Source organism: Harpia harpyja, chromosome 1, assembly GCF_026419915.1.
Source record: "Harpia harpyja isolate bHarHar1 chromosome 1, bHarHar1 primary haplotype, whole genome shotgun sequence".
NCBI classification, from domain to species: Eukaryota; Metazoa; Chordata; class Aves; order Accipitriformes; family Accipitridae; genus Harpia; species Harpia harpyja.
The window spans coordinates 16,995,228-17,019,377 of NC_068940.1; the positions used below are offsets into that span (position 1 = coordinate 16,995,228).

General features: G+C 38.4%; 1 protein-coding gene across 1 annotated transcript in view; it reads right to left on the reverse strand.

Annotated features, from left to right (window-relative positions):
* CDH6 (cadherin 6) overlaps nucleotides 1-24,150 on the reverse strand; it is a 106,987-nt gene that overhangs the window by 16,963 nt on the left and 65,874 nt on the right. The window contains exons 3-7 of the mRNA XM_052781010.1: nucleotides 12,113-12,407; nucleotides 10,485-10,604; nucleotides 8,270-8,437; nucleotides 6,556-6,743; nucleotides 4,848-5,101 (exon numbers count right to left, since the gene is read on the reverse strand). Of these exons, the coding sequence (XP_052636970.1) occupies nucleotides 4,848-5,101; nucleotides 6,556-6,743; nucleotides 8,270-8,437; nucleotides 10,485-10,604; nucleotides 12,113-12,407 (1,025 nt within the window). The remainder of the gene's footprint in view (nucleotides 1-4,847; nucleotides 5,102-6,555; nucleotides 6,744-8,269; nucleotides 8,438-10,484; nucleotides 10,605-12,112; nucleotides 12,408-24,150) is intronic.

Here is a 24,150-nt window from a genome sequence, read left to right on the forward strand (position 1 = left end):
GATGAAAACTGGGCCAGGAGAACAACTGGCAGAGATTACTGGCACTACAGAACTGAGGGGAATGCAGAGGCTGAAGAAAAAGTTCCGTCCCCTGCTCTGCCCTAGGAGCAGCTGCGTGACATGTCCCTTATTCTGCACAGATTTCCCAGTGCCTGTGTAGTGTCTCTTAACTTCTGAGAAAGATCTTGCATGGATGAAGGAAGGAACAGAGGAGTCCAACTGCAACACGTGATTCTGACAAAGGTTGAAAATTAACTAAATTGCTAATTACCTTGTAACTGCATTTTTTTCCTTCTTTGCAAGTAAAAAAATGGCATATAATATCCACAGCAAATTAGACAGGTCTTATTCTAAAGTAAGAATTTTAGCATAGCCCATTTTTCTAAATAAAACTATAGCAAGTATTAATTATTTGCACTAAATTGTTTTTCCACATTAAATTCCTATGGAAACAACCAAAGGAGATTCAAAGGTACTCGCACAAAAAGCTAACCTTTTTTGGTAGGACTTGCATAGGCACACCGTGCTAGTTTTTCAGGAGTTGATTTAGTTTTTATTTGCTGCTGTCACTTGACTAACAGTACCGTAGTTTCAGCTGCACAAAGTCAACTGCAGTGTCGCTAACCTAGTTCCTTTATACAGCATTGTAACATTACCATCAGCTTGAAAAGAGTATGTGAGAAGGTAGGTAATAGGCAGCGCTGACTGATGGGACAGCTCCAGCAAGCTGTGTTGTTTTGTCCAAATCTAAATAGTACATGTGAATTTGATGACTTAGCTGAAATGTTTGATGGAAACAAGTTTATACAAACCAGTCTGACTCTCTCCTATTTTGACAAAGTAAGTATTTGATATGGTAAACATTTCATTCTAACTTTCAGTCATTCAGGCTTTTATATGGTATTATGTTGGTATTTCGTGAATTCAATTATTTTTCAGATATTCTGTAGCTCATTTCCATATCTTTCAGCTGAAATACTTTGGTATTTCCATTTTGCAGTAAACTTAGATTTTGCATTCCTATTTGAAATGAAATATCAGGATTTTCCATAGATTAGCTGTTCCAGCCAACTGTAATAGTGTGTTTCAGGCTTTTATTCAGCAAGGTATTTAAGTAAGCAACTAGCTTTAGGCATGTGTTGTCCCTTCATTTGTTTTTTTTCTTCAATTATGCTTTCACTCATGCTTCATATTATGAATGGACTTAAAATATCTTAATGCATTAGCACATTTTAATGCCTTGGCATATTGTAATCTCAACCTTTACTTTGTAAAATTTCCCAAATTCAATCTGTGGTACAGTATCTGGAAGAAATGAAAAAAAAAAAAAAAAGTTCTGGACTTTTTCTGAGGTTACCAGAGCTGTAACATTGAGGACCTCTTCTTCAAGATATGAAGAATTTTGAAATATAAGGCCTTGTAAAACTGTATGTATATTCAGTCATTTGTACAGTGGAGAGTTAAACTCACAAAAAAACCCCAACCCAAAACAACCAAAACCAAACAAAAAACCCTCAGAGAACAACTTCTTAATGAAAGGTTAATTTTATTTCTTCATATCCAAAAGAAAATACATACAAGGTCAATGCAGTTAAAGTATATTCTAATTATACCATTAACCCTGGTCTAGAAGGATGATTTTAATAAGCTAGACTGTCACTTCTCTTTCTCAGTTTGTATAATCCAGTATCTTTTGATCAAGGACTGTTAATTATGTTGAATTGGTGGTGATTCTGACTTATGGATCATAACCTAGTAAGAATTAAGCAGACAACATCAAACTCATTTTTACATTTATTTAATGAAATTACTGGTGTGTATTAGTCAGATTTCAGGACTTCATCCCTTTCAAATCTTGAGGAATTGACAAGCTAGGAAGTTAAAAGGTATCTATGTAGATTCCAGTCTCTCCTTGTACGTAACAGGAAGAAGGGGAGGGTGAAAGAGAGAATCTAACACATGCAAATATGTTGTCAGTAAAATACACAAACAAAATTAAGCCTTACATTTGTTTGCAGATCATTTTCATCTGGGATACTTTAGTAAATCAAATCACAGCAGGGAGACAGTTCCAGTGACTGATGAACTTCATTATGCCTCTGAGGAGTTACTATAGCAAAAAAACTCAACTAGCAATTTAAAAAGATCTGATGTACAATACAGCAGTGCCAGTTGCAGCATTTTTTTTTTCAGTACGCAGCGGTTCATAATATTTCTGTTTAGATCAAACACAAGCAGAATGCAAAACTTTTTTTTTATAACACAGCTGGACAGTGGAGTGTTACTCAGGAGTGTAGTAATGTCGCTACGCATGGATGCATATTCAAATATAGCCAAACATCTACTGGTGTAATTTTTTATTTTCTTAATGTCATGTCACAGCAAAGCTTATTTATAAGGGCTGGACTGATGAAATGCTCTACCAATACACAGGTCATGAATGATTATGAAGTCTTACAACTAGGGCAGGTATCCGCTCCATATTTTGCTATTGCTTCGTTGTCTTCTGATGTTCAGCAGCTTGCTGCCTAATGTAACCGCAAGTCAGAAAGATTTGTGGGTCAGGAAGGGATGTGTGTGTGAATTTTTCATAATGCATTTTCATAATGATATTGTGAAGGTTTCCTTTAATGGAAGATCAAAGGGGCTTTCATCTAACAGAGTTAGGGCTCAGTTTGTTTAAAAAGAGAAATCTTCCCTCAAGTAGAGGAGAAAATGGAAGGTTTTCATTGTAATATCAAGTATCTAAAGATTTTATTTTTAACCGTCAAGAAAAATTGACAAGCAAGTGACAAGTCATATATATACAGTCTAATTGCATCTTCCCTGAAGCTGAGAGTGAAAATCTGATTTAGCATCTCTATTGCATGATGGAAAAAAAAAAAATCACCCTGTCAAAAACATGCAGACTCAACCCATGCCCCTAAATTCTAGGAGATACCCAAGACGTTAGCACCATAAAATTACATTTATTGCAAGCTAACCTCTCTCAGGCTACTCTTCTCTGCTGATTTCTTTTCCCTCTTACTGATTTTCATGTTTCTTCTTGCTGTGTTTATTTCTATTACTCTAACCTCTTCCTCATTTTTCTTTGTCTTCTCCTTTCACCTTTATTGTTGCATGCTATTAGAGTATAAAGGAGACAAGTTTTCTGCTGCACTGCATCAATTTTGACACCTCTGCTAAATTTTGCTCAATAATTATCTGATACTTTAATATGCAAAGTACCTATACTGTATTAAAGAACTGCCCTTTGAAAGATAGGTAAATTTTAGCGCACACATTCAATTAACAGAAAAGAGCCAGTAGGCAGTACTCAACAATGAACAGCATAATCCCTATCCACTGTAAATCACTTGTAATTAGGAGCTGCCGCTGGTGCGAAATGCAAATGGTTGTAGTTATCACCACAGGAAAGCAGAGGGAAGCAGGGAAGTACTCCCCTCACTCTCCGGTGCCATTAGATAGAAACAAGCAGGTTCATATGAAGACTGCAAGGGGCCTGGGTGTCACCCCGACCAATTTTTCATCTTCATGCTAGCATGCCCAGGAAGATATGCTATAGAAGGTATTCATGCTCTCCCTGGGCTTCACCAAAGTCAGCAAAACATCAAGCGGTTCTTTAAGTTACGATGCTCTGCTAGTCTAGAACTCGATCTAATTGTTGCGTGGCGTGATATAAATGAAAGCAATCCTTAATTAAAATTAGAAGGCTTAGTCTTGAACAAGAATTCACATGCAGGGCATTGCATGTAAACTGAAGACAGAGTGAGTATCTGCTAGAAACATTTTAGATTCAGTTTCTTCATCTAGGAAATTAAGATGATAATATTTACCCCTCTCACAAGATGAGCTGAGAGCTTAAAATTTACTCATGCCTCATAAGCATTGTAAGATATCTTGATGAAAGATAGTTGTTTGCAGAAGTGCAAAGTATTGGTGGATTGGATTTTTATTAAACCTGCATTGTTCTATTTTGATCTTAAGACTACTATTGCATTTCCAAGGTGCCCAACCCAGAGACATGCTGAAAATTGACCTGGATTTAATATCGCTGTATTTTTCATTTCCTCCTCTTACTGCTTTGTCAGTAGCAATGAACTTTAATTAAAGCAAACAACTCTTTAAAAGTTCTTTTATACTCTATCCAATATGACTTAAGTACTCCAGTATGTTTTCAAATATACTGAAACAATATACCTGCTAATTTACAAAAAATGAAAGCTTAGCTTTAGCTTCTCCAACCTTAACATTTCCTCCACTTCCTCTAAGACTAGTTTATTGATTCGTGGCAAGTGTAATTTATGAAGTCCATGAGACTGATTTCTTATCTTATTAACCTTACACTGATACAAGTGAGATCAGAGTCTGTGTGTGCACATGAGCTGCTTTTAAGGCATTTCTACTTGCAGTTTAGAGAAGGTGAATGTGACCTCTGTTAAGTAGGTCTGGAGGGATGGGAGAAGAAAGGGCTGCTCAGTCAGCCCCCTGTCATATAGCCAAGAGGATGCACTGCACTGCACTGGAAAATCTTAAAGGTGGAAGGAGAACACTAACATCTTCTTAGTGCTCTCTTTGCAGTAAATTCTTCCATGGTAGAAGTAACCACAAACATTAGTTACTGAAGAGGATAGGATATAAATCAAGATGCAAGGGCCATGCAAACACAATCACACATACCTAGATATGCTCAAGTGTGAGAGATCATTTACCATCTACAAGACCCCATATTTAAGCACACCTGAACAATTTCATTGTTACAAGTGGGTTTTTTGTGTGCTAACATGAAAAAATCAAAATTAGAGCTGTAAAAAGTTCACACACAACCTGAAATAGTCTATGCTTACTTGACAGGGTTCTTGGCAGCATCTGGATCCTGAGCAGTTACTGTTCCTATCACACTGTTTATTGGAACATCTTCTTTCACTTCCATTATGTATGCTGGTCTGCTGAACACAGGGGGTTCATCTACATCCTCCACCTGAATTCTGACTGTAGCTGAGTCCTTGAATGGGCCCAGGTAGAGGAATCGAGGGTCCACGTGAGTATTGGTAGCTTCCACTTTCAGAATATACAGGTTTTTATTTTCGAAATCCAATGCCTGGGAAGAGAAAAAAAAAGTTTGAGAAGTCTGTGGGGATTGCTGTGGCTTGCAGCCAGATGAGCCAAATGAATGGGGGGATGTCATGGAAAGGCCTGTGCTAGGTAACAGGTGGCTGAACTGGAATTAAAATGCCAGCAAAAAGGACAAAGACAGGACTCTGTGCCACTGGTGATACAGTATAGGAAAAACACTTTTTCAGGGAATTCTATGCCTGGAACTCCTAAACATCAATTAATCTTTCCTTCTCAAATAGTCTTAACTCCTCATGCCTTTTATTCTGTCATTTTTGACATTTTGATCTTTTCTTATCTACTTCTTGCCCCTAAGCACTACACGCTAAAGGGGGGAAGAATTTCTAGGAGCTGCTTGTTTAAATATTGGCATTCCATCACTAAAATGAAACACTGTGACATCTAGTGCCTGGACATCCAGGACCACCCATCAAGGAAAACATTATTTTATGATAGGCTATGACTATATCACACTCTTTTAAAAGTATGAAGAAGCAGCATTTAGCGACTCCTTGTTACAGTACTTAGAGAAAAGTGGGGAGAGAGTAGTCACCCCATTTTTCCATTACGTTGTCGAAGATTCACAGCTTCTGTCAGCAACAGACAGAAATGCAAACAGAGTTAGACTGATATCATAATCAGCCCCTGGCAGGCATCTCCTAAAAAACAAGTAATGACAGGTGTCGTACTGATATCAACAAGCAAGTGCATGTTTGGAAAATCTACACATTGTCTATCTAGTGGTGACTGAACTTGAACTGATGGAGGATGATATCTGTAACCTTATCAAGCTTGCCTGATAACCCACTGTAAACAATATTTCTCAAACCTTTTCTGACAGCCAATGTGCAACCTAGTAGATGATGTCCATTGTGATCCAGCAAGGCACTGTGATTTTTTTTTCTAAACCAAAAGCACGCTGATGGATTTATTAATTAGTTTTACAAAATGTGATTCAAAAGAAATTTGTCTATGTACTTTAATGCATTATAGCTCTACAATTCAACACCTTCTGATAGTGCAAAATAGGCAATGTCATACTCATCATTTCTGTGGTCTTAACACAGCACCTTCTAGTAACTGGGCAAATCCTGTAAGCATCACAGGGAGAAAATCACAGTTGGATGGTGGTGACTCCTTGAGTTATTCTGCAGATATGTTCAGACTGTAGAATTTTTTTTTCAGTCCTATCCCACTCCCTAGGTTATTTACTCTCTCAGGTCCTTCAAAGTATGTGCATTGGTTTAGTAAAGAAGGGTATAAGAGGAAGGACTCCAATTGCTTGTATAAAAGAAACTTTACATAGGTAATGTAGAGATTCCTAATAGATAGCATTCAAATTAATAAACAACACATGTTGCACTAAAAATGGAAAACAAATATGTGCTAGATAAAGTATTGAGCGGTATTTCAGAGGCTGGGATTAAGTGTGTTGTGTACCTTTTTGACAGTTATAATTCCTTCCTGTGTGTCCTTGTCTGTGGTAATTCCAAACATGTCATATCCATCCCCCTCAGTGATGCTGTATTCAATCTCTGCATTTTCATCCACGTCAGCATCATTAGCTTTTATCCTGCCAACTGGTGAGTCAGGTGGCGTAGACTCAGGAGCTCTGAACTGGTATGTGCCTACAGCAGAGACAGAAGGAAATTTTGTCAATCGGTCTCATGGTACTTTGGACACCATCTCTCATCCCGCTGTCCATGCTGGGCATGCACAGATGAGTTAGCAAGTCGCTATGTCTTCAGGCCTTGTAGGGCAACAGCCTTCAGCTTCTGCCTTACTTTCATGTGGATAAAAGTAAATAATTTTTCTATCTATTTTCTAGTATGAAGGATGGACGATTTTTTTTTTCCTACATACATGTATCTTTAGCAACATATGTCCCCTTCTAGACATTACCAGGGTGTCTGTTGGCCATATCAAAATTGTATATGAAAAATGTCTTGAGGCCAAAAGATGAATATTAAGAACTTCCGGAGGCCAATGCAGCTTAGTAACACTAAAGCCAAGTGCAGCGCAAATGCCTATTAATAAGGTGCTACATTGAATTCTCCTCTAAAAAAACTCTACTTGGGGAATGTTGGCATTATGAAGCTGTATCTTTGGCTTTTATATTGAAGACGCTTATGTCCAGAGATGTATAATTAACTCATTGGAGGCAGAGTTCTATATTTTCTCTTAAGTTGCTCTAATTTAAATGGAAATGCTTTGCCCACAGCTAAGAACAGACTTTGAACTTAAATGACAAGTTGCTTCCAATAACTTTCCCAGTGACTTAACCGCCAAATCTTGCTGATTTGTCTGATAGTATCTGCAATTATTTTCTCTAACAGCTGCTCTTGACTTTGACACACACTGACACTGTGATACACACACATCACACACAGAGCAGTGGTTAGACAAAGCAAAAAAGAAAAAGAGAGAATGAAGGAAGAAAAAGAAAGAAAGAGAGAAGGAAGGAAAGAGAGGGAAAGAGAAGTGGATGAAAGCTGATCCACTTTGAATCATTTATGGTCATGAATGGTCATTAATAGAAATTACTTTCTGGCTCAACCGATTCCCTTAAATATCACACAGATACCTACCAAATGATCTGAGGCAGGGGAAGGAAAATAGGCAGCAATGTCTGGTATATTTATGTATGTGCTTTTGTTTCAGTATGCAAAGAATATAGGAAAATCCATTGAGGCATGGCACCCATGCTTCCTGGGTGTAAGTATTAATTTTGATAGAATTGCTCTTGGGATCATTTTATGTATTGAAATAAATGTTTCAAAACTTAGATATGTTAGATTAGAACAGATATCTTAAAACTCAGTCAACCACAAGGTCTAATAGAAATAATATTGATCAAGAACTATAGATTACATCAAAGGTATTTAATGGGTAGGAAAAATAATGTTTCTGTACATTAATTCACCTCTCAGATTATCTACTGCAACTGCAGTAAAAATACTAAAGATATGATTCCCAGTTATTGCAATTAACCTTAGCATGATGCTATTGCTTGCTTGTGTGTTCTTTTTTTCTTTCTTAAAGGAAGTCTGATAGTAAGTGCACAACAGAAGAAACAATATCTCAGGTGAAAAAAAAAAAACAAACAATTTTTGTCCATTTTAATGTAAAGACATAGAATGTAAATGTTCCATACTCTGGGGGAAGCGAGGTGGATTGTCGTTTACGTCAGTCAGTGTGATGTTCACGGTGGTGGTTCCTGATAATCCGCCCATCTGGCCTCCCATGTCCTTAGCCTGGATGACCACTTGGTATTGCTCCCTGTTTTCACGGTCCATGTTTAGCAAAGCAGTTTTAATAATGCCTGAAAACATGAAAATTAAAGAGGGGGGAATTCACAAGTAAGGTACTGACTTTGATGGAAATTCTTATTAAAAATAACCCCACAGCCTAAAGAACAAAACAATCGCTGTGCAATAAGTAAACTTTGCCCAATACAAATATTTACTGTTATGAGATGGCACATTAAATTACAGACTTGTCATATCATATCTCAGGCTGCTGCCTATGTGACAGACACAGTATTAGTGGCATCCCCAGAAAGATGTTCTTTCTACCTATTTGTAACAGTGTTATTTTACATAACTATTTACCCCCTTGCAGTTCCATGCTAAAATCTCTCACTGAACTGGAAAGAGGGTCTTTGTTCATTATAATGTGCTCCATCTTTTCTCTCCTGTTCTGTCAATATTTTTATTTTGACAGACATGGTGAAAAAAAAACCAGTTAACTTCAGCGAGACATCATTAAAGAGGCAGTACAACAACATTAAGTGGGAGAAGAGAAATTAATTAAGAAAATTATGAGCATCCAAGCATGCCCAAGTATTTATATTTCTATTTACACATTGATTTAAATGATTTTGCCAGTCACTTCCTTCTTCAAAGGCACAAATATCAGTTATGAGGCCAACTCCTATTGAAATTCAATCATTCAGTTTTACCATGAAGTAAAATGTTTGCATTCTCACTGGGTCTTTTAAGGCTAAGAACTGACTCCTTTGTAGGCATAAGGGGTGAAATTCAAGTACTGAAATCCATGGCAAAATTCACAGCAGCTTCGACAGACACTTATTTCAGTCTAGGAGTTTTGCAATTGATTTCCATGGCAGGAAGATCAAACCTGTGGTTTACCTTGCTTCCCCTCTGCGCCCCACACAACCCTCTTGCTAAAAGATTATTACTGGTGAACTCCCAGCTACATCATCCTTATTATAATGCCAGATAGAAGAGCACATAGTGTACTGTCCCAGTCAGAATGAGTGCATCAGTGCAAAAATCCTTGCTTGTATTTTCTAATACCTTATGCTTGAAGGGAAGCTCCCTTTGATCTTGGCTCTCACTTTTCAGAATTAAGTACATTTTTTCACCTCAGGTTCTTCTTTGAGACATCTAATCTCTCCCTCCTTTTCCCTGCCTGAGTTTCTAAGATTTATTTAAGAAACAATGCTAAAACCTGACTAATTGTCTGGGATAATCCATTCCTTCCTGTAAGGATGCTGAGGAGAACCAATTTCTCTGGTTTCCAGCAACCTATCACAGTGAATGTTCCTATTTAAGGAGTTTCTTGAGATCCTTTGTTTCTTGTTGGAGAATTTTGTTATAGATCTTGGGAAGAGACTATCTATGTAGTCAGATAGTCAATGGTACAGCAGATTCAGTCAGCCAGAATTCTATGTTTTACATGCACAGGTTCCAAAGCTGTCTGTTACTCAGACCATAAAAAATTCCAGTCACTGTATATAATTTAAATGCCTTCCAAAAACAGAGCTCAGAAGTTTGGGATTCTATTTGTGATCTTCTAGTGTAACGCAACAGCCAATTTTACCTCTTCTATCATTATTCTTAATTAAGATTTCTTTCATAAAATTAGCATTAAAGTGATATGTTGCAGATGTACAGAAATTATAATTACTTTAAACAAGTTTTGAAGAAGCAGAAGGAGGAAATAAAAACCACCCGAACAAACCCTCAGTCTTAATTTAGCCGTTATGAAGATCTATGAGGATTAAGCACTCTTTTCCACACCCACCTGTTTCTCATTTTCATCTAAAAGCCAACCTATTTGGTTTAATTTAAGCATCCATGGCAGTCTCTGTACCCACTGCTTATTAAAAATGATTGAAAACTGGTTCACATCCAGTATTAATTGTATTTATTAGACTTTGCTGGTAAGATTAAAATAATGTAGGTGTCATGTTTACAGATGTATCGCCCTATTAAGTTTGTCAGATTTTGCACTGAGGAAGATGTAATCTCTTTGAAGTTTTTGTCTAATATGTCCTAGCTTGGCTTAGCATGTCATTTTGAATTACAGACATTGTCACAGAATGACAGATAAGGTCCCCTGACCTGTCTCAGATTCGACGGAGAAATATGGTTGTCCCTGGAGAATACTGTAGACAACTTTAGCACTGTTCCCATATGTAGGATCATCGGCATCAGTTGCGGTGACTTGCACAACAAAGGTACCTGCAATGATAAATTAAAGAAAATAAAAATCCACAGGTTTTTTTCATGGCCAAGACAGTTTATGATGTAGAAAAAGCATAGTTAATGTTCAGGTCAAACTTGTGGGAAGAAGTTAGAGATATTCTTATTTTGTAGACGTTTCTCTGTTCATAAAGGACATAGATACAAAACCAAAATAAGAGTTGGGTTATTCTCAGTTCATTAAAATACACAGTTACTGATTGGATATGTAGAACCTTCATCATATTTCTTATGAAGAAACCAGAAGTGCACCCTTCTGCAGATATTGAAGGCATTCAGAGTTTGAATCTAGGTCAAGAATATACTTTTGCAAATTTACTCATGCTTGTAAGGTGTTTGACATAGGATTGTAAATGTGTTTTTTCATGTGTCTTCTAGAGAAAGAAATGGTGTTGAATCACAGGCAAAGTGTTAACAAACATAAAAAATTAGCTTAGTTTTTGGCATTTAAAACAGATTTGTGAATAAAGTATTCACTTCACATATTAAAATGTGAATATTAGGTTCTCTCTTCACCAGATGAGGTTTCATCCATGTGAGAAGTCCCATGAATGAGAAGAGAGAGTATGCCCCAAAGTCTTTATTTTCATATTGCTTGAGCTTTATTTTAATCTCATTCTTGATTATGATTAATTAATGCTCCTCTCCCTGGATACTATTTCGGATTAGAAACGTGCTTCTTGCAGTTCAACCATCCATCGCGTTCTGACAAAGAAATCCAAATGACCTCCGTAAGAATCAGAGACAAAGAATCAAAACCTGTCAACTTCTCTGGAAAAGATCCAATCTTAAAATCATATTTCAAGCAAGTTATTTTATTTTCTTTTATTGATTGATTCTTACAGCTTGATACATTTTAAATCAATAGAAAGATTTCAATGGACTTCAGTAGACTTAGGAGCTCTTTTCTTTTGCATGAAAAGAGCAACAAAGGTCATAGGAAGTTAATGGCATATCTCGGAATCAGTGATGAGTTGACTCGGGTGACAGTTTTCGCTTCTGAAGTGTGTACAACCACTTCTGCACCTGCCCTTTTCCATTTTTTTTACCTTCCTGAACTAAAGAAGTGTTGCTGAACAGATCTAGGGGTGGTATGGACATGCTTAGGTGACCATGGATTACCATATTATTATACTGCTACTAAATCATGTTAACAAAGCGTATTAAACTCTTTACAAGTGTCATGTAACACAGCTTAGCTCAGCTCACTTTCACTGTGAACTAAAATAGATTGTATTCACTTGCATTTTTTGTGGTACAACAGAGGGAGTGGGTTTCACTCAGCTGGCACCTCTGATTCCAGCAAACTGTTGTCACTATCTTCCTGGAGTTAGACTGTTTTGTTTTTTTTTAAATGGCTGAGGTGCTTTTACTCCAGACTCAAACAGCGGATGCCTGTTTTCAGTGCCTGTAAACTTTGGGCCCTTCATTAGCTCCACAGAAAGAACCCAGACCAGTCACTGAAATCAATTATAGTTAGCACCTACCAACATCTGACATTTCGGGAATGCTGGCATTGTAAACGTCCTTTGTAAACATTGGCTCATTGTCATTGATATCATGGATCTTAATGATGAACTCAGATTCTGGTTCCACTGGTCTTCCAGTCCTTCTGTTTATAGCCTGGGCACGGAGTATGTATACAGGCTTTTCTTCTCTGTCTAGTCTCTTTGTGGCCTGGATGTCACCAGTGTTTTCATTGATAATGAAGAGGTCTCCTGCTCCATCTCCAGAAAGGATGTACTTAAGTGATCCATCTCCTTTATCCTGGTCTGAATGCAGCTGGTGGTGAAATGGGAATAAAAGAAAGAAAGGAAAATAAATAATTGGGACACAATTCTAGATACTTTAACTGATACCTTGATACATGCTTTACTATTATTAATACCCAGCCAAAAGGCTGTACACTGCTTTTGGGAAATGAGATGCTACCACAGTAGAAGCAGTGAATTGATAGAGTTGTGTCTTGATGTCGGAATTGAAACAGTCTGCAGTATTATAAGAAATTGCCTGAGGGAAATGATGAACGGAAGCTGCAGATCACTTTCCCAAGCTAAGTGTACATCAATCAGGTCTAAATGCTAGTGGATTGGGTGGAATCCTAGGAATATGTAGGACAGTGAGATCCTACACTGGAAAAACATTGGATTTGGGAACTGCAGTAAGCAAAGAATTAAAAAGTGGCCAGGCCAACCACTTCTTAAGTTTATATTCTGGGGTGCTCTGCTCTTAGGCCCCACGGACATTATGTAATATACCACACAGTGCACAACGTAACAACATACTAAATACATACATGAACAGCAGATAAATACATGCATTCACAGATGTGGTAAATTAAGAGCAGAATCAGGCAGGCATACTAGACTATTAGAGCACTGGTAGTGAAGAGATCGGCTGCCTTATCCAAAGGGACCCGGACAAAGCTGAAACATGGTGGGGGCAGGGGAAATAAGAGAATGATGGTAATTAGCATACAAAGCATGAGCTGCCCAAATCATCAGCTTTTTTTTCCCAGGAGATTTCCACGTCTTTTGAAAAGCTGCTTAGCACACACGCAAGGTATGACTGATTAAATCATACTCTCATGGCTGCTCCTTTGATAAAGGCTTATTTATCCCCCTGGCCTTAAAATCAAGGCTAATCAACTACAATTTGTTTTGTTGTTACATTAGAGAAAATAGAAAATAAAAAAATGAAACATTAAAATTATTTCTAAGGTTGGGGCATAGGTGGTGAAATTCATGGGGAAAAAAAAATCAATTAGGTAGCAGATTCCTGGAAACTGTTGATTTCATAGAAAAGACATGTTTATGAGTCAGGAGCGCTGGACTTTCTCAACCAGTTCTTTGCTTCTCTTTTCCTGCATACAAGTTAGAAAAAAACCACCTAGTTGACTATGTGGCAAAGTACTTAGCATTGTTGGATGGCATGCTTTGTAGAAGAGAAAGATTTCTGGGTTGAAAGAACACAGAAAGTTTTCACATAGACTTTACCAATGCCTGGCTATGCCCCTACCATGCTGGAAGGGCAGCCTCCAGCATGACCATATGGTCAATGTTTTAGGCTTCTTCCAACTTTCTGCCCAGATCAGTACTGTGCCGGCAGCCTACTGACTATCCACTTGGTGGCACAGTGCTCCACAGCTTGTGCTTATGCCTATGGTCCCTACAGAAAGCATGTTCCATACACTAAGTCTGCCTTTAAGGGCAAAACTCTTTGTCACCACACATACAAAAAGTGTCCAATAACACAAAATATCAGAACTGTAGCACAGTTAATCGTTAGCAGACGTGCTGAGGCACTCTTCTTAAGTTTCTCCTTCAGGGAGAAAATGGGCATTCCATGTAATTTTGCACAGAGCTGTTCCTCTTGATAATAGGAGTACTCTCCTGGTTTCAGCTGGGATAGAGTTAATTGTCTTCCTAGTAGCTGGTACAGTGCTATGTTTTTGAGCTAGGTATGAGAAAAACGTTGATAACACTGATGTTTTCAGTTGTTGCTAAGTAATGTTTAGTCAAAAGTCAAGGATTTTTCAGCTTCTGATGCCCAGCCAACAAGAAGGCTGGAGGGGCACAAGAAGTTGGGAGGGGACACAGCCAGGACAGCTGACCCAAACTGGCCAACGGGGTATTCCATACCATGTGATGTCACATCTAGTATAGAAACTGGGGGGAGTGGGGGTGAAGGGATCACGGTTGGGGGACTAACTGGGCGTCGATTGGTGGGTGGTGAGCAATTGCACTGTGCATCACTCGAATATTCCAGTCCTTTCATTATTACTGTTGTCATTTTATTAGTGTTATCATTATCATTATTAGTTTCTTCTTTTCTGTTCTATTAAACCATTCTTATCTCAACCCATGAGTTTTACTTCTTTTCCCGATTCTCTCCCCCATCCCACTGGGTGGGGAGGGAAGTGAGCGAGTGGCTGCGTGGTGCTTAGTTGCTGGCTGGGGTTAAACCACGACAAGTACCAATCAATAGCTTGTATGCAACATTTTTCATAAACAGATTTCAAAACCCTTCACAAAAGCAGTCAATACCATTTGCTCTGTTTTCTGGAAAACAAAGCATAGAATCTTGAAGTTTCTCAGAAGGCTAGTCTTGGAAGCTGGAATAGAGTTTAGGTCTCCTGAGTCCCATTCGGTTGGCCAATACACTCAGCCATAGGGCCTGGAGGAATTATATGATTTACTAGATAAAACCTCAGCCTCTGATTGATATCTGTTAGACCTGCCTGTTAAGAAGTCAGACTAGAAGTCTACTGCGGAAAGTAATTTCAATAGGACATTTGAGTGTAATTTTCCTCAAAGGCAACCTGAAACAAGAAAGGCATGGGAAGAATTTTGTCTTTAAAATTGTGTATTTTTTATGATTGTTTCACATCAAAAATTCAACTTTTGTTTGCCTTGAAAGTCTCTTTAACTTTGTCTGTATCATATTGGGATAAAACCAGCCCTCAGTAACAGACCATCATTAATTCATAAGAATCATGGAATAGTGCTGTTGTGAGACTTATTACAGGCTGAAATCCCAAACTCATTTTTATCATCATTTTAATTAAAACTAGTTTCAATGAACAAGGTAGCAAAAAAGGTCAAGCTAGAAAAGGTGTTGGAACCTCTGGGAATTGTCTGCCATCATATTCTTTTCCAGACCACCTAAAGAGCTAAAAATGGAAACTTGTGTGATTTTTCCAAGTCCATAGTTTATGAAATTTCCACTCCTTCTCCACAATTAACCCACCTATGTAAGATCGACTGCGACTTTGGATATCAAGACAAAGTATACCTCAGTGTAATGACTCATCAATATTGAGAATGAAGTGATCATCAAAAGATCAATCTCTAGCCCTTCAGCAAAAGCACTAACTTTTGAAAATAAATGTTCCCTAGGCCTATACCACAACCCTAGCATCAACCACTTAATAGCTGGGCCAAAACAGTTTGGATTTTGTTCCCTTCTTTTCAGAAAACCGTTTTGGTTTTATATATTAGATAAAACAAACAGATCTCCAGAAAAGTTTCTCATAGATGATAAATTTGTAACATTCACTTGTGAGGAAAACATCTGAAAAAACGATTTATTATTTTAGATTACTTTATCTGTCCTTGACCGTTTGCTTGGTAGAAAAGTTTTATTCAGGCAAAGGCAATCATCTGTTTTATTTTTTCTTAAGTGTCAGTTTATCTTGAAAGCAATATTTTGCCTGTGTGACCTATATGAAGAGGGAAATTGCTGCTGTAACCAAGTTAAAAAAAAAATAAATTGGGAATAAAATTAAAGGAGAAATAAATGTGCAAGTTGAGGCTAAAAAGAAGGGCCTGGAGGTGAGATGCACTTAGAAATACAGTTGGTGGTTTTGTATATAAAACTTAACACCGTTGTTAAGTTATGAGGATGAAATGAGTAGTAATAACAACACCTCTCTTTCCTTTTAAGTTGAAGTTACTTTTCACTACCCAGACACCTCATTGCAAAGGAAGTTTGCTGTGATGAGATACTCCTATAAATTATACTGCAGATGCTTTTGGGAGGACTGATCCTAGCCAATAAAAGATATTATAGCTTCACTCTGCTAACCTGTGTTGCAAAAGAGTGTCCATTATCCTCTGCATAAAGTTGGTCATGGGACAGATAAATGGACCATGGCAGATAGTCATGGGATAGAATAAAATGTCTTGGGACAGAGTGCTCATGTCAGCTGGGCTGTATCATATTACCATTCCTCAATACAAAGTTAATTCAGCCACAGGTTTTTAGGGCTCCACTTAAAGGTAGATTTTTTTTATTTCCTTAGGAACTCAGTGTTACTCAAAGGCATTCATTTCAACTGGTGACTGAACTGAGCCATACCTCAAAGGTAAGCAAAATTGTGAAGAAGTAAGTCTATGCAATAAAAAGTAAATGCATCAGCAATTGCACTGTATTAATATTATAGTAAATTGATTCATTCAGAATCTAATCTGGACACTTTTGTGAAATCGTCCATCAATCACTGGCTAAGGCTGAGGATGAAAGACAAATTAAACATTTTACTATGCCCTAGGCATACTTTTACTCATTTTACTTTAATACCACTGTTAAGTGAACCATCTGGTTCGCTTTTAATGACCTACAGTCAGATAAAAACTGTCCAGCCGTTCTTTCTTCCCTGTGCCCCCCCCCCCCCAAATGTCCTGGCCCAAAAGATTCAAATACGGTGTCCTGAAAACAGGGAAGGCTTCAGGCCTCCAGGAAAAGGCATTTAAAGTGCATACAGGACTGCAGCGTTAGCTGCCTGTATTTGACATTCTGCTTGTTGTCACATACACAATTACTTTAAAAGGAGAGGGGTTTTTTTCAAAGTAGCTACAATCTGGAGTAATCTCCTTCTCTGCAGCGCTTCTGGCAGAGCCCTCTGAAAGCTCCAAGGGTGGTGGCAATCGGGTGTCTTCAGCATGACGAAAAGGAAAGGGCAAGTGAAAGCTGTGCTTAAAGTATTTGCACCGTGAGCTTTTTTTTTTTCTTTCTTCCCCTGAGTGAATGTATTTACAGCATTTTTGTTCCTCTCCAATAGACAGTATTGCTTCACTTTAAAGCAACACTCCAGGAAAATTTACCAGGGTTTTAAAAATTGAGTTGGACCCATGCTACACAAACAGGAATTACTTCAGCTACGTATGTGGGAAGAATTTAAGGGCATGTTTCATGTGCTTTTGCAATAAGGCTATAAACTGAAACGGCATGAAAACAGCAGATCCGATTTGCATTAAGTTGTACAATTCATTATTGCCCATCTCTGATATCATAAATTCATGAGCTATACTCCAAAATGTCGGCAGCACTTACAAAAGAAGCAGCGTTAGTGTGTTTGAAAGAGGTGAGGGATGGCGGCTCCCCCGGGTGGGTCATGGCAGGGCCTGGCAGCCAGGACCTGTCCCACCGCCCCAGCCGGGAGCGGGGCAGCCGGGGGGGGGGCACCGGGGCAGCCCCAGCCCCGGGCATCGGGCACAGCCCTGGGGAGGGGAACGGGCCGAGGCTGGGCAGGAGGTGGGCCCGTGGCGGGGCCTGGCTTGGCAGGGCCCATGGCCGGGCAGGACAGGGCTGTGGGGAGCCGGAGAGCGGCCCTGCTGTGGTGTGGCTGGGGCTGACGGCCCTGGGGGCTGCCGTGGGGTCCTGGCCGTGGGCGGGGGGGGGGGGCCTGGGCCTGGGCAGGGACAGTCAGGGCTGGCGGGGCCTCAGGGCCCTTTTCTAACCATGCTAAATTAATTTTGATATGAAACTGCATGAAACAGCAGGACCAAAACTGTATAATGAAAGTGAGATCCCATATATTTTAATAGGTTAAGGCTAAGCGCTAACTTTTTTGTGTGTTTGAATGGAATACATTAGAGAGAAGCGGCTTTCTAGCACGCATATTTGTAACAAGGTTGTACTGAAAATGTACTTTTATAGCTGTGGTAATTAAATTCAAAAAAATTGAAATTGCAGGCTCTGAATATTCTCCAGAATGAAATAACATCCCTCCTCTACCTCACTCTATAACACTGATTTAAACAGCATAGTTAGTCTCATTTATGAAGTGGCTTTAGGTTATGCAATATGGCTGTAAATTGCAGTTTAGCTCCCACTAATGTCATATTGCTGGTTATGATACCTGGCAATTCAGTGGGTGAGATGGTTTTCCATCTACCCTGCAGACCAAGTTCTGTTTCCTGTTGTGAATATAACACCCTACTTGGTGAATTTCAGAGTCGTTACCGAACCTCTGCAAAGATCAAAGTCAATAAACCTTGGGATGTACACACTGAACCATCAACCTACAATTATCCAGAAATAAGCTGCCTGTTGTGTCCTATTATTTGTTTGTATTTATAAGACAAACTTGCTATTCTGGGGTTGCTGTGGTCACATTTTTGCCCCCTAACACAATAATGAAATAGAGACCAATTATTAAAATAGTAAGTAGGCAGTTGGTAGGTAGCTAATAAAGAGAATTATGGGTTTGCTCTTGGCAGTATTCATAGCACATGATTTTGCTCCAAACTGAATAGATCCAAACAGCAGAGCCCTGTCTAGTCGTTAACAAACTCAACCACATGTATTGCTTGAGGTTACACAGTGCAATGCTACAGCATTCAGAAAAACTAAAGCACTTAAAATGAAACTGCTAATACTATAATATTGCACACAGTTTCTATTTCAGAATAATAACAACTTGCACTCTTCCGTTTCTCTTCTGGTGCTCTGTATCCCTATAGCATCAACCAACCTCTTCAGTTAATATCCTAATCAGCACCATTAATATCATCAAATAATCACTGCCAAAGTTTTTGCTCCACTTGGTGCCTCCGTGTTGAGGAAAATGGCATTGGTTTTGCACATTAGATAACAAGTATTTACGTATATTTTGCAGAAGTTTAAGTATAGACTTCTTCCTAATGCACAAAAAACGCCCCCCAAACACTATATATGTGTTCCATACACCTACATGTACACATACTATATCATGTATCATCAGGGCAAATACCTACACAAATCATTTATTTCAAGCCATAAAAGATCCTTTCTTCTAAAAAGATATTCCACAAGATCCACAGCAAGATCCAGCATCACCAGAAATGACAGATTTCCTATGGATGTGTGTGCCATGTTCTTATGGCCTCAATTATGCTAAGGTCTGGTTCCTTTCATGGTCCACATAACCTCTCTATCTGACTCACCCTAAGGCAAAGCATCCTGCTCTCCCTCATATCATTTACTCCACTGCATGGTATTTTATACTTCCTGCTCCAGCCCGTGTCCTCAAAACCTCTTGACTGCAAAATGCTGCTACTTCTTGTGTTACCTAAATACTGGCCGGAGAAGAGACAGCACGGGCTGTAGTTGGTGGTGGCTTATATGTGTGTTTGTGGAACAGCCAACTGACCAAACAGTCAAGGCACAATGTAGGTTTATTTGCCTTAAGCAACTACTGTTCTTCCAAACTGTATATGAAATTAATGGTTTTGACACCTTTATTCCTCTATAAAATTTAATTGAAAGCAGTTCATGGATTTAAAAATTATTTAGAGGTGGCCAATGGAGAGAGAGAGAGAGGCTAGAGTGCTGAAGCTAGTTATATGCTCAGGCCAGATATCTGGAAGGTTATGTCAAGACTTAGGCTACACCTAGGGACCACTATTTCAAAAATGTAGCTTAAATTTCTGTTAAAAATGGGAGGATAAATGCTAAAAAAGAAGTTGGAAGACAATGGGAGAAAGATGCTACAGTGCTTCCAACTTTTCTTGGTGTTTAGAGAAACTAGAAGAGGTGATTTCTTTCCATTCTTATATAAAGTATTTTGAAGATCATATGAAGATTTATACTCTACATCCTCAAAAGAGCTGGACAGCCAGAGTTTGAAGTAAGATTCAAGCACTGTCATTTTCAAAGAAGATAAAACAACAAAAAAATATTTGACAAAATTAAAAAAGAAATGCAAACAGACCCAGCTTTACCAGATCACAGCACCACGATTCCAGATGTACAGCTGTCAGAAACAGCACTTCCACACAGGAAGTGTTGTTAGACTGCTACAACAGGCACTTTTTGTATCTCATCACTAACCCAAAATCTGCTGTCCTAAGCAATCGGCAGTCTTCATTGTTCATCACTTTCTTGAACTTACAGATGTCACAGTTTATAGAATACTTAAATTAGTTAACTATAGAAAGTGACAAGTTTACTATAGTAAGTATAGTTACTATACTATAGTTAATACAGTAAACCTGAATATGGCTCAGTGTGACTGATTCCTGAGTGTTTCAGTTTTTTAATGCAGTTTTAATTTGCTTGCTTCCCGCTATGCCTAGTGAAGAAAAAGGCGCAACAGGTACACGGTTCCTATTTGAAGAAATCACTGCTCTGGTGATTAGAGTGAGTCTTGTTTTCCAGATTAGATGTGCATTTCTTGTGCCAACATTGTTTTTCTGTTTTAAGAACCTCTTCCCACATAGATACATTCTCCCTCATCCAACATTTATACATAATAATCCCATATGCTCTCATTATTTTTCTTTGCTAGGCTACCAGCCTATATACAGTCCTTGCTTGCAAAATAGGCACTTCTGAGTCCTCAGCTGGAATCCTGTTTACAACCCCAGTCTCTCGTTTTCAAGTCAAGTGGATTCCAAAAAGAGCTAGTGAAGAACAGGCCAGATATGAAGAGCTGATGATACTAGTCATTTTTCTGTAATTGCTGCATTTCAGTTGGCCTGCCTTCTGTATGAATAGACACAGGTCTTTGAACAATAATGTTGATATTTTCCTTTCTATTAGAAATGGTACAAACATTTGCCATTTTCATTGCCATATCAAACTACCTTTTTCCTATCATCCCATGACTAAAACACTCAAATTTTTTGTCCTTCTTTTGCTGTTTCTAATTTATGACCATTCATTATGTGTTGGATTTTTTTTTAATAACTCCTATTTCAAGAACATTGCATTTTTATCCTGTTTCTATTCCTTCCATTTTGAAGAGCATACTTTTCTTCCTGTGTGATGTTCTGGTCAGCAATAAAGGTTAAGATTTGCTACTGAAATCTAGCATGCAAACATTAAATCTGTAGTAAATTAATGAAATAGACCACTGAAGGTTACTGAGGCTATATGAGATTTCTGCATTTTGGGGTGTTGGTTTCTTTGGAGCTATTGGAAAATAAGCTGTGTCCTATTTGCATTGTGCTTATTTTCTGGGTTTTGTTTATAAGAAGTTGTATAGCAGAACCTGAAATTCTTTAAACCATGGCTCATTCAGCTGTGGGATCCCATTAATACAATAATACATAACAGACTATATTTTTATATAAAGTTCATAATGGCAAGCTACTTTTTTTAAGGAAACCTTATCAGCATCAGCCCTGATTGCATGGAATCAGGTATCCTAGAAGAAAAACTCAGTAAAAAAAAAAAAAATTGTAAAGGATACAGGGATCCAATACTTGGGCTATTAAAATGCAAATGAAATGTTTTATTAAGGTAACCACCTCAGAGTATACCAGGGAAAGGGTAAAACAATAATGCCCCCTAAGGGTCTCCTTTAGCCTAAGTACTGCTTCTTAGCTCTAACCCTGAGGTTTTTACCAAAAAAATTCCATGAGATTAAAAAAAAAAAAAAAAAAGCTAAAATTTCACCCACTGCAAATGGGGAAAAAAGCTAGATGTCAGATAGAAGTGTTCAGTAACAGCAGTATCTTCTACAAAAAAGATTGTCCTGATATCAAGAACTACAGGAGGAATAAAAAAACACCCAGAAAAAAACCCACCAGGGTGATGCTATCTGTTTCTTGAGAGCATCAAAACATTAGTGATCTTTCTCATTCACTCTCAAAAGTAGGAGTGCCAATCTATTCCCTGTAAATGAATGACACTAAGAGAAGCTACAAAACAGCTTTGTGCTGCTGAACAACTTCAGGAAATGAATGGACCAAAAAGGACTAAGAACATTTCAAGATTCAGAAGCAACCAGGTACTCAAAAGGCAAACTGAGAATAAAAGATGGTGGCATCTGATTTCAAAACAAACAAACAAAACACAGAAAAGGCACTATAATAAAAGTAAAGGGTGCTGGAGTGAAAAAAAAAAAAGAGTAAGAAATAGAGTATAAAGAGCCCTGGAATACAAATTTGTTGTTTGACCGGGGACAAGAGGCAAAGCACTCTCACTTTGGACCCTCCAGGCAGCTGGAAGGCTCCTTTCATTCTCTTTCTGTGAGGGCTATATGTGAGGCTGCATGGCCTGAGATAGACAGGGCCAACAGTTTGTCTGATGTTGTGATCCTTGGTTCATGGAATAGGCTGCCCAAACAGTAGTCGGGAACCTATTGTTTTATTTTAAACTTACAAAGCTAAGAATAAACACCCATACTCTGGTGACTCACACCTTTATTACACATCCTTCAAAATCACAAACAGGTTTTCTAACCTGAAGTGCAAACATGCAACCACAGCTAATCAGCTTTGCGAAAAATCAATTGGAAAATGTCAATCCTTTCAACATTGCCTAGGGCCTATCTACTCTTTTCCCTCTTGGGTTCCCCAGTTGCTGCTGCTCTTCACTGTGATTAAACAGGGACAACGGCACAAGAGCTTTTGTCCTGCACTGCAGTACCTCAAACTAGAAAGGTCCCTTATTCTGTTGTCCCTTCTCTCTAGGGACAACTTGTTATCAGATCTTAATGAATATTTAAGCTACAAACTAGATAAAGGTGTCTCCATGTTCTCCCAAGCTGAGTGCTGCTCAGCTCTTCTGTGGTAATGCAGTTTTATTTGTTCCTCTTCCTATTATCTCTAAGCATAATTATAGCAGGAATTTACAAATTTTGCCTTTACAAAGACAAACAGGTCTTTAATTTATAAGGCACAAGAGACTGTGGTGTCAAGTCTGATCTCTATATGTATGGGCCCTTGAATTTCATGTTCTTTTATCAAGCTTCTTGCTTTTCTTTGAACTACTGTATAACGGTAAGAAAGATAGCCAATCTTCCTTTTAGACTCTAAGGCACTCAAAACAATTCTGCCTCTGAATAATAACTCACCTCTCAAAAAAAAAATAAAAACCCTTGGTTGTAAACTGAATTTTCCCAGTTTTACTTACAGCAGTTGGGTTTCATTATGCGTTTGTCTGAAAGATTAGAGAGACCTCTCCAGCTAAACGGTAATGATGTTAAAAGAGCATTGTACAGACTTCTGCAATTACCCCCACAAAAGCATGGAGCTCTGGTTGTTCTCTTAAGGAAGGCCAAGGCAGTTTAAAAAAACCTGTATTGTCTCTGTCACAGTCTTCCTGTCTCATCTTAGATCAGTACTTGACGCTTCCACATTCTCCCTGCAGTAAAATGTGAGTTGTTAACAATGTCCAGTTCTGTATGTAATGATTATAACATGATTTGAGAGCCTTGGGTGTAATTTGTTCTGCGTTAGTTTGCGGAAAGACTGAGGATTATTTAACTGGAGTCAAGGCTAGCAATACTGTGGCTTTGCCCCAGCCTGCTGCATTTAGAGGGTGGGGGATGGCCTATTCCTAATCTAGCTGCAGTGCTGGAAAATCTAATTGCTCTCAGGTGTTTGTTATTATCCACCAACTGAAAGTTACTGTCACCACAAGTTAGCTAAGGGATGGGGTAGAGAGGGGAGTTTCTGCACTCCGGGGCTGGCTATATTAGCTCAAATAACATTTCAAGGTATCTTAAGACTTTGTGGTAAAGCGAAATTGAATATATGTGCTTTCATTTCTATTAGGTGAGCTGTGGGGTTAAGGAAAATTAAGTGCCTAACTTGTAATGATTTTCAATGGGAATACAGTGAGTCCCTAAAGGGATGCATGCCTCCCTGGGAAATCTCTCTCCAAACCCCCTATTTTTCAATGAGAATTGTGCATACAATTGAAAACCACCAACTTTCATTATAGCTTTTTTCCAAGTCAGAGCAAAATAGTTCAAATATCCTGATATCCTTGTTTATGTAAAATACAGGTATCTGCACAGGAAAAGGTACTT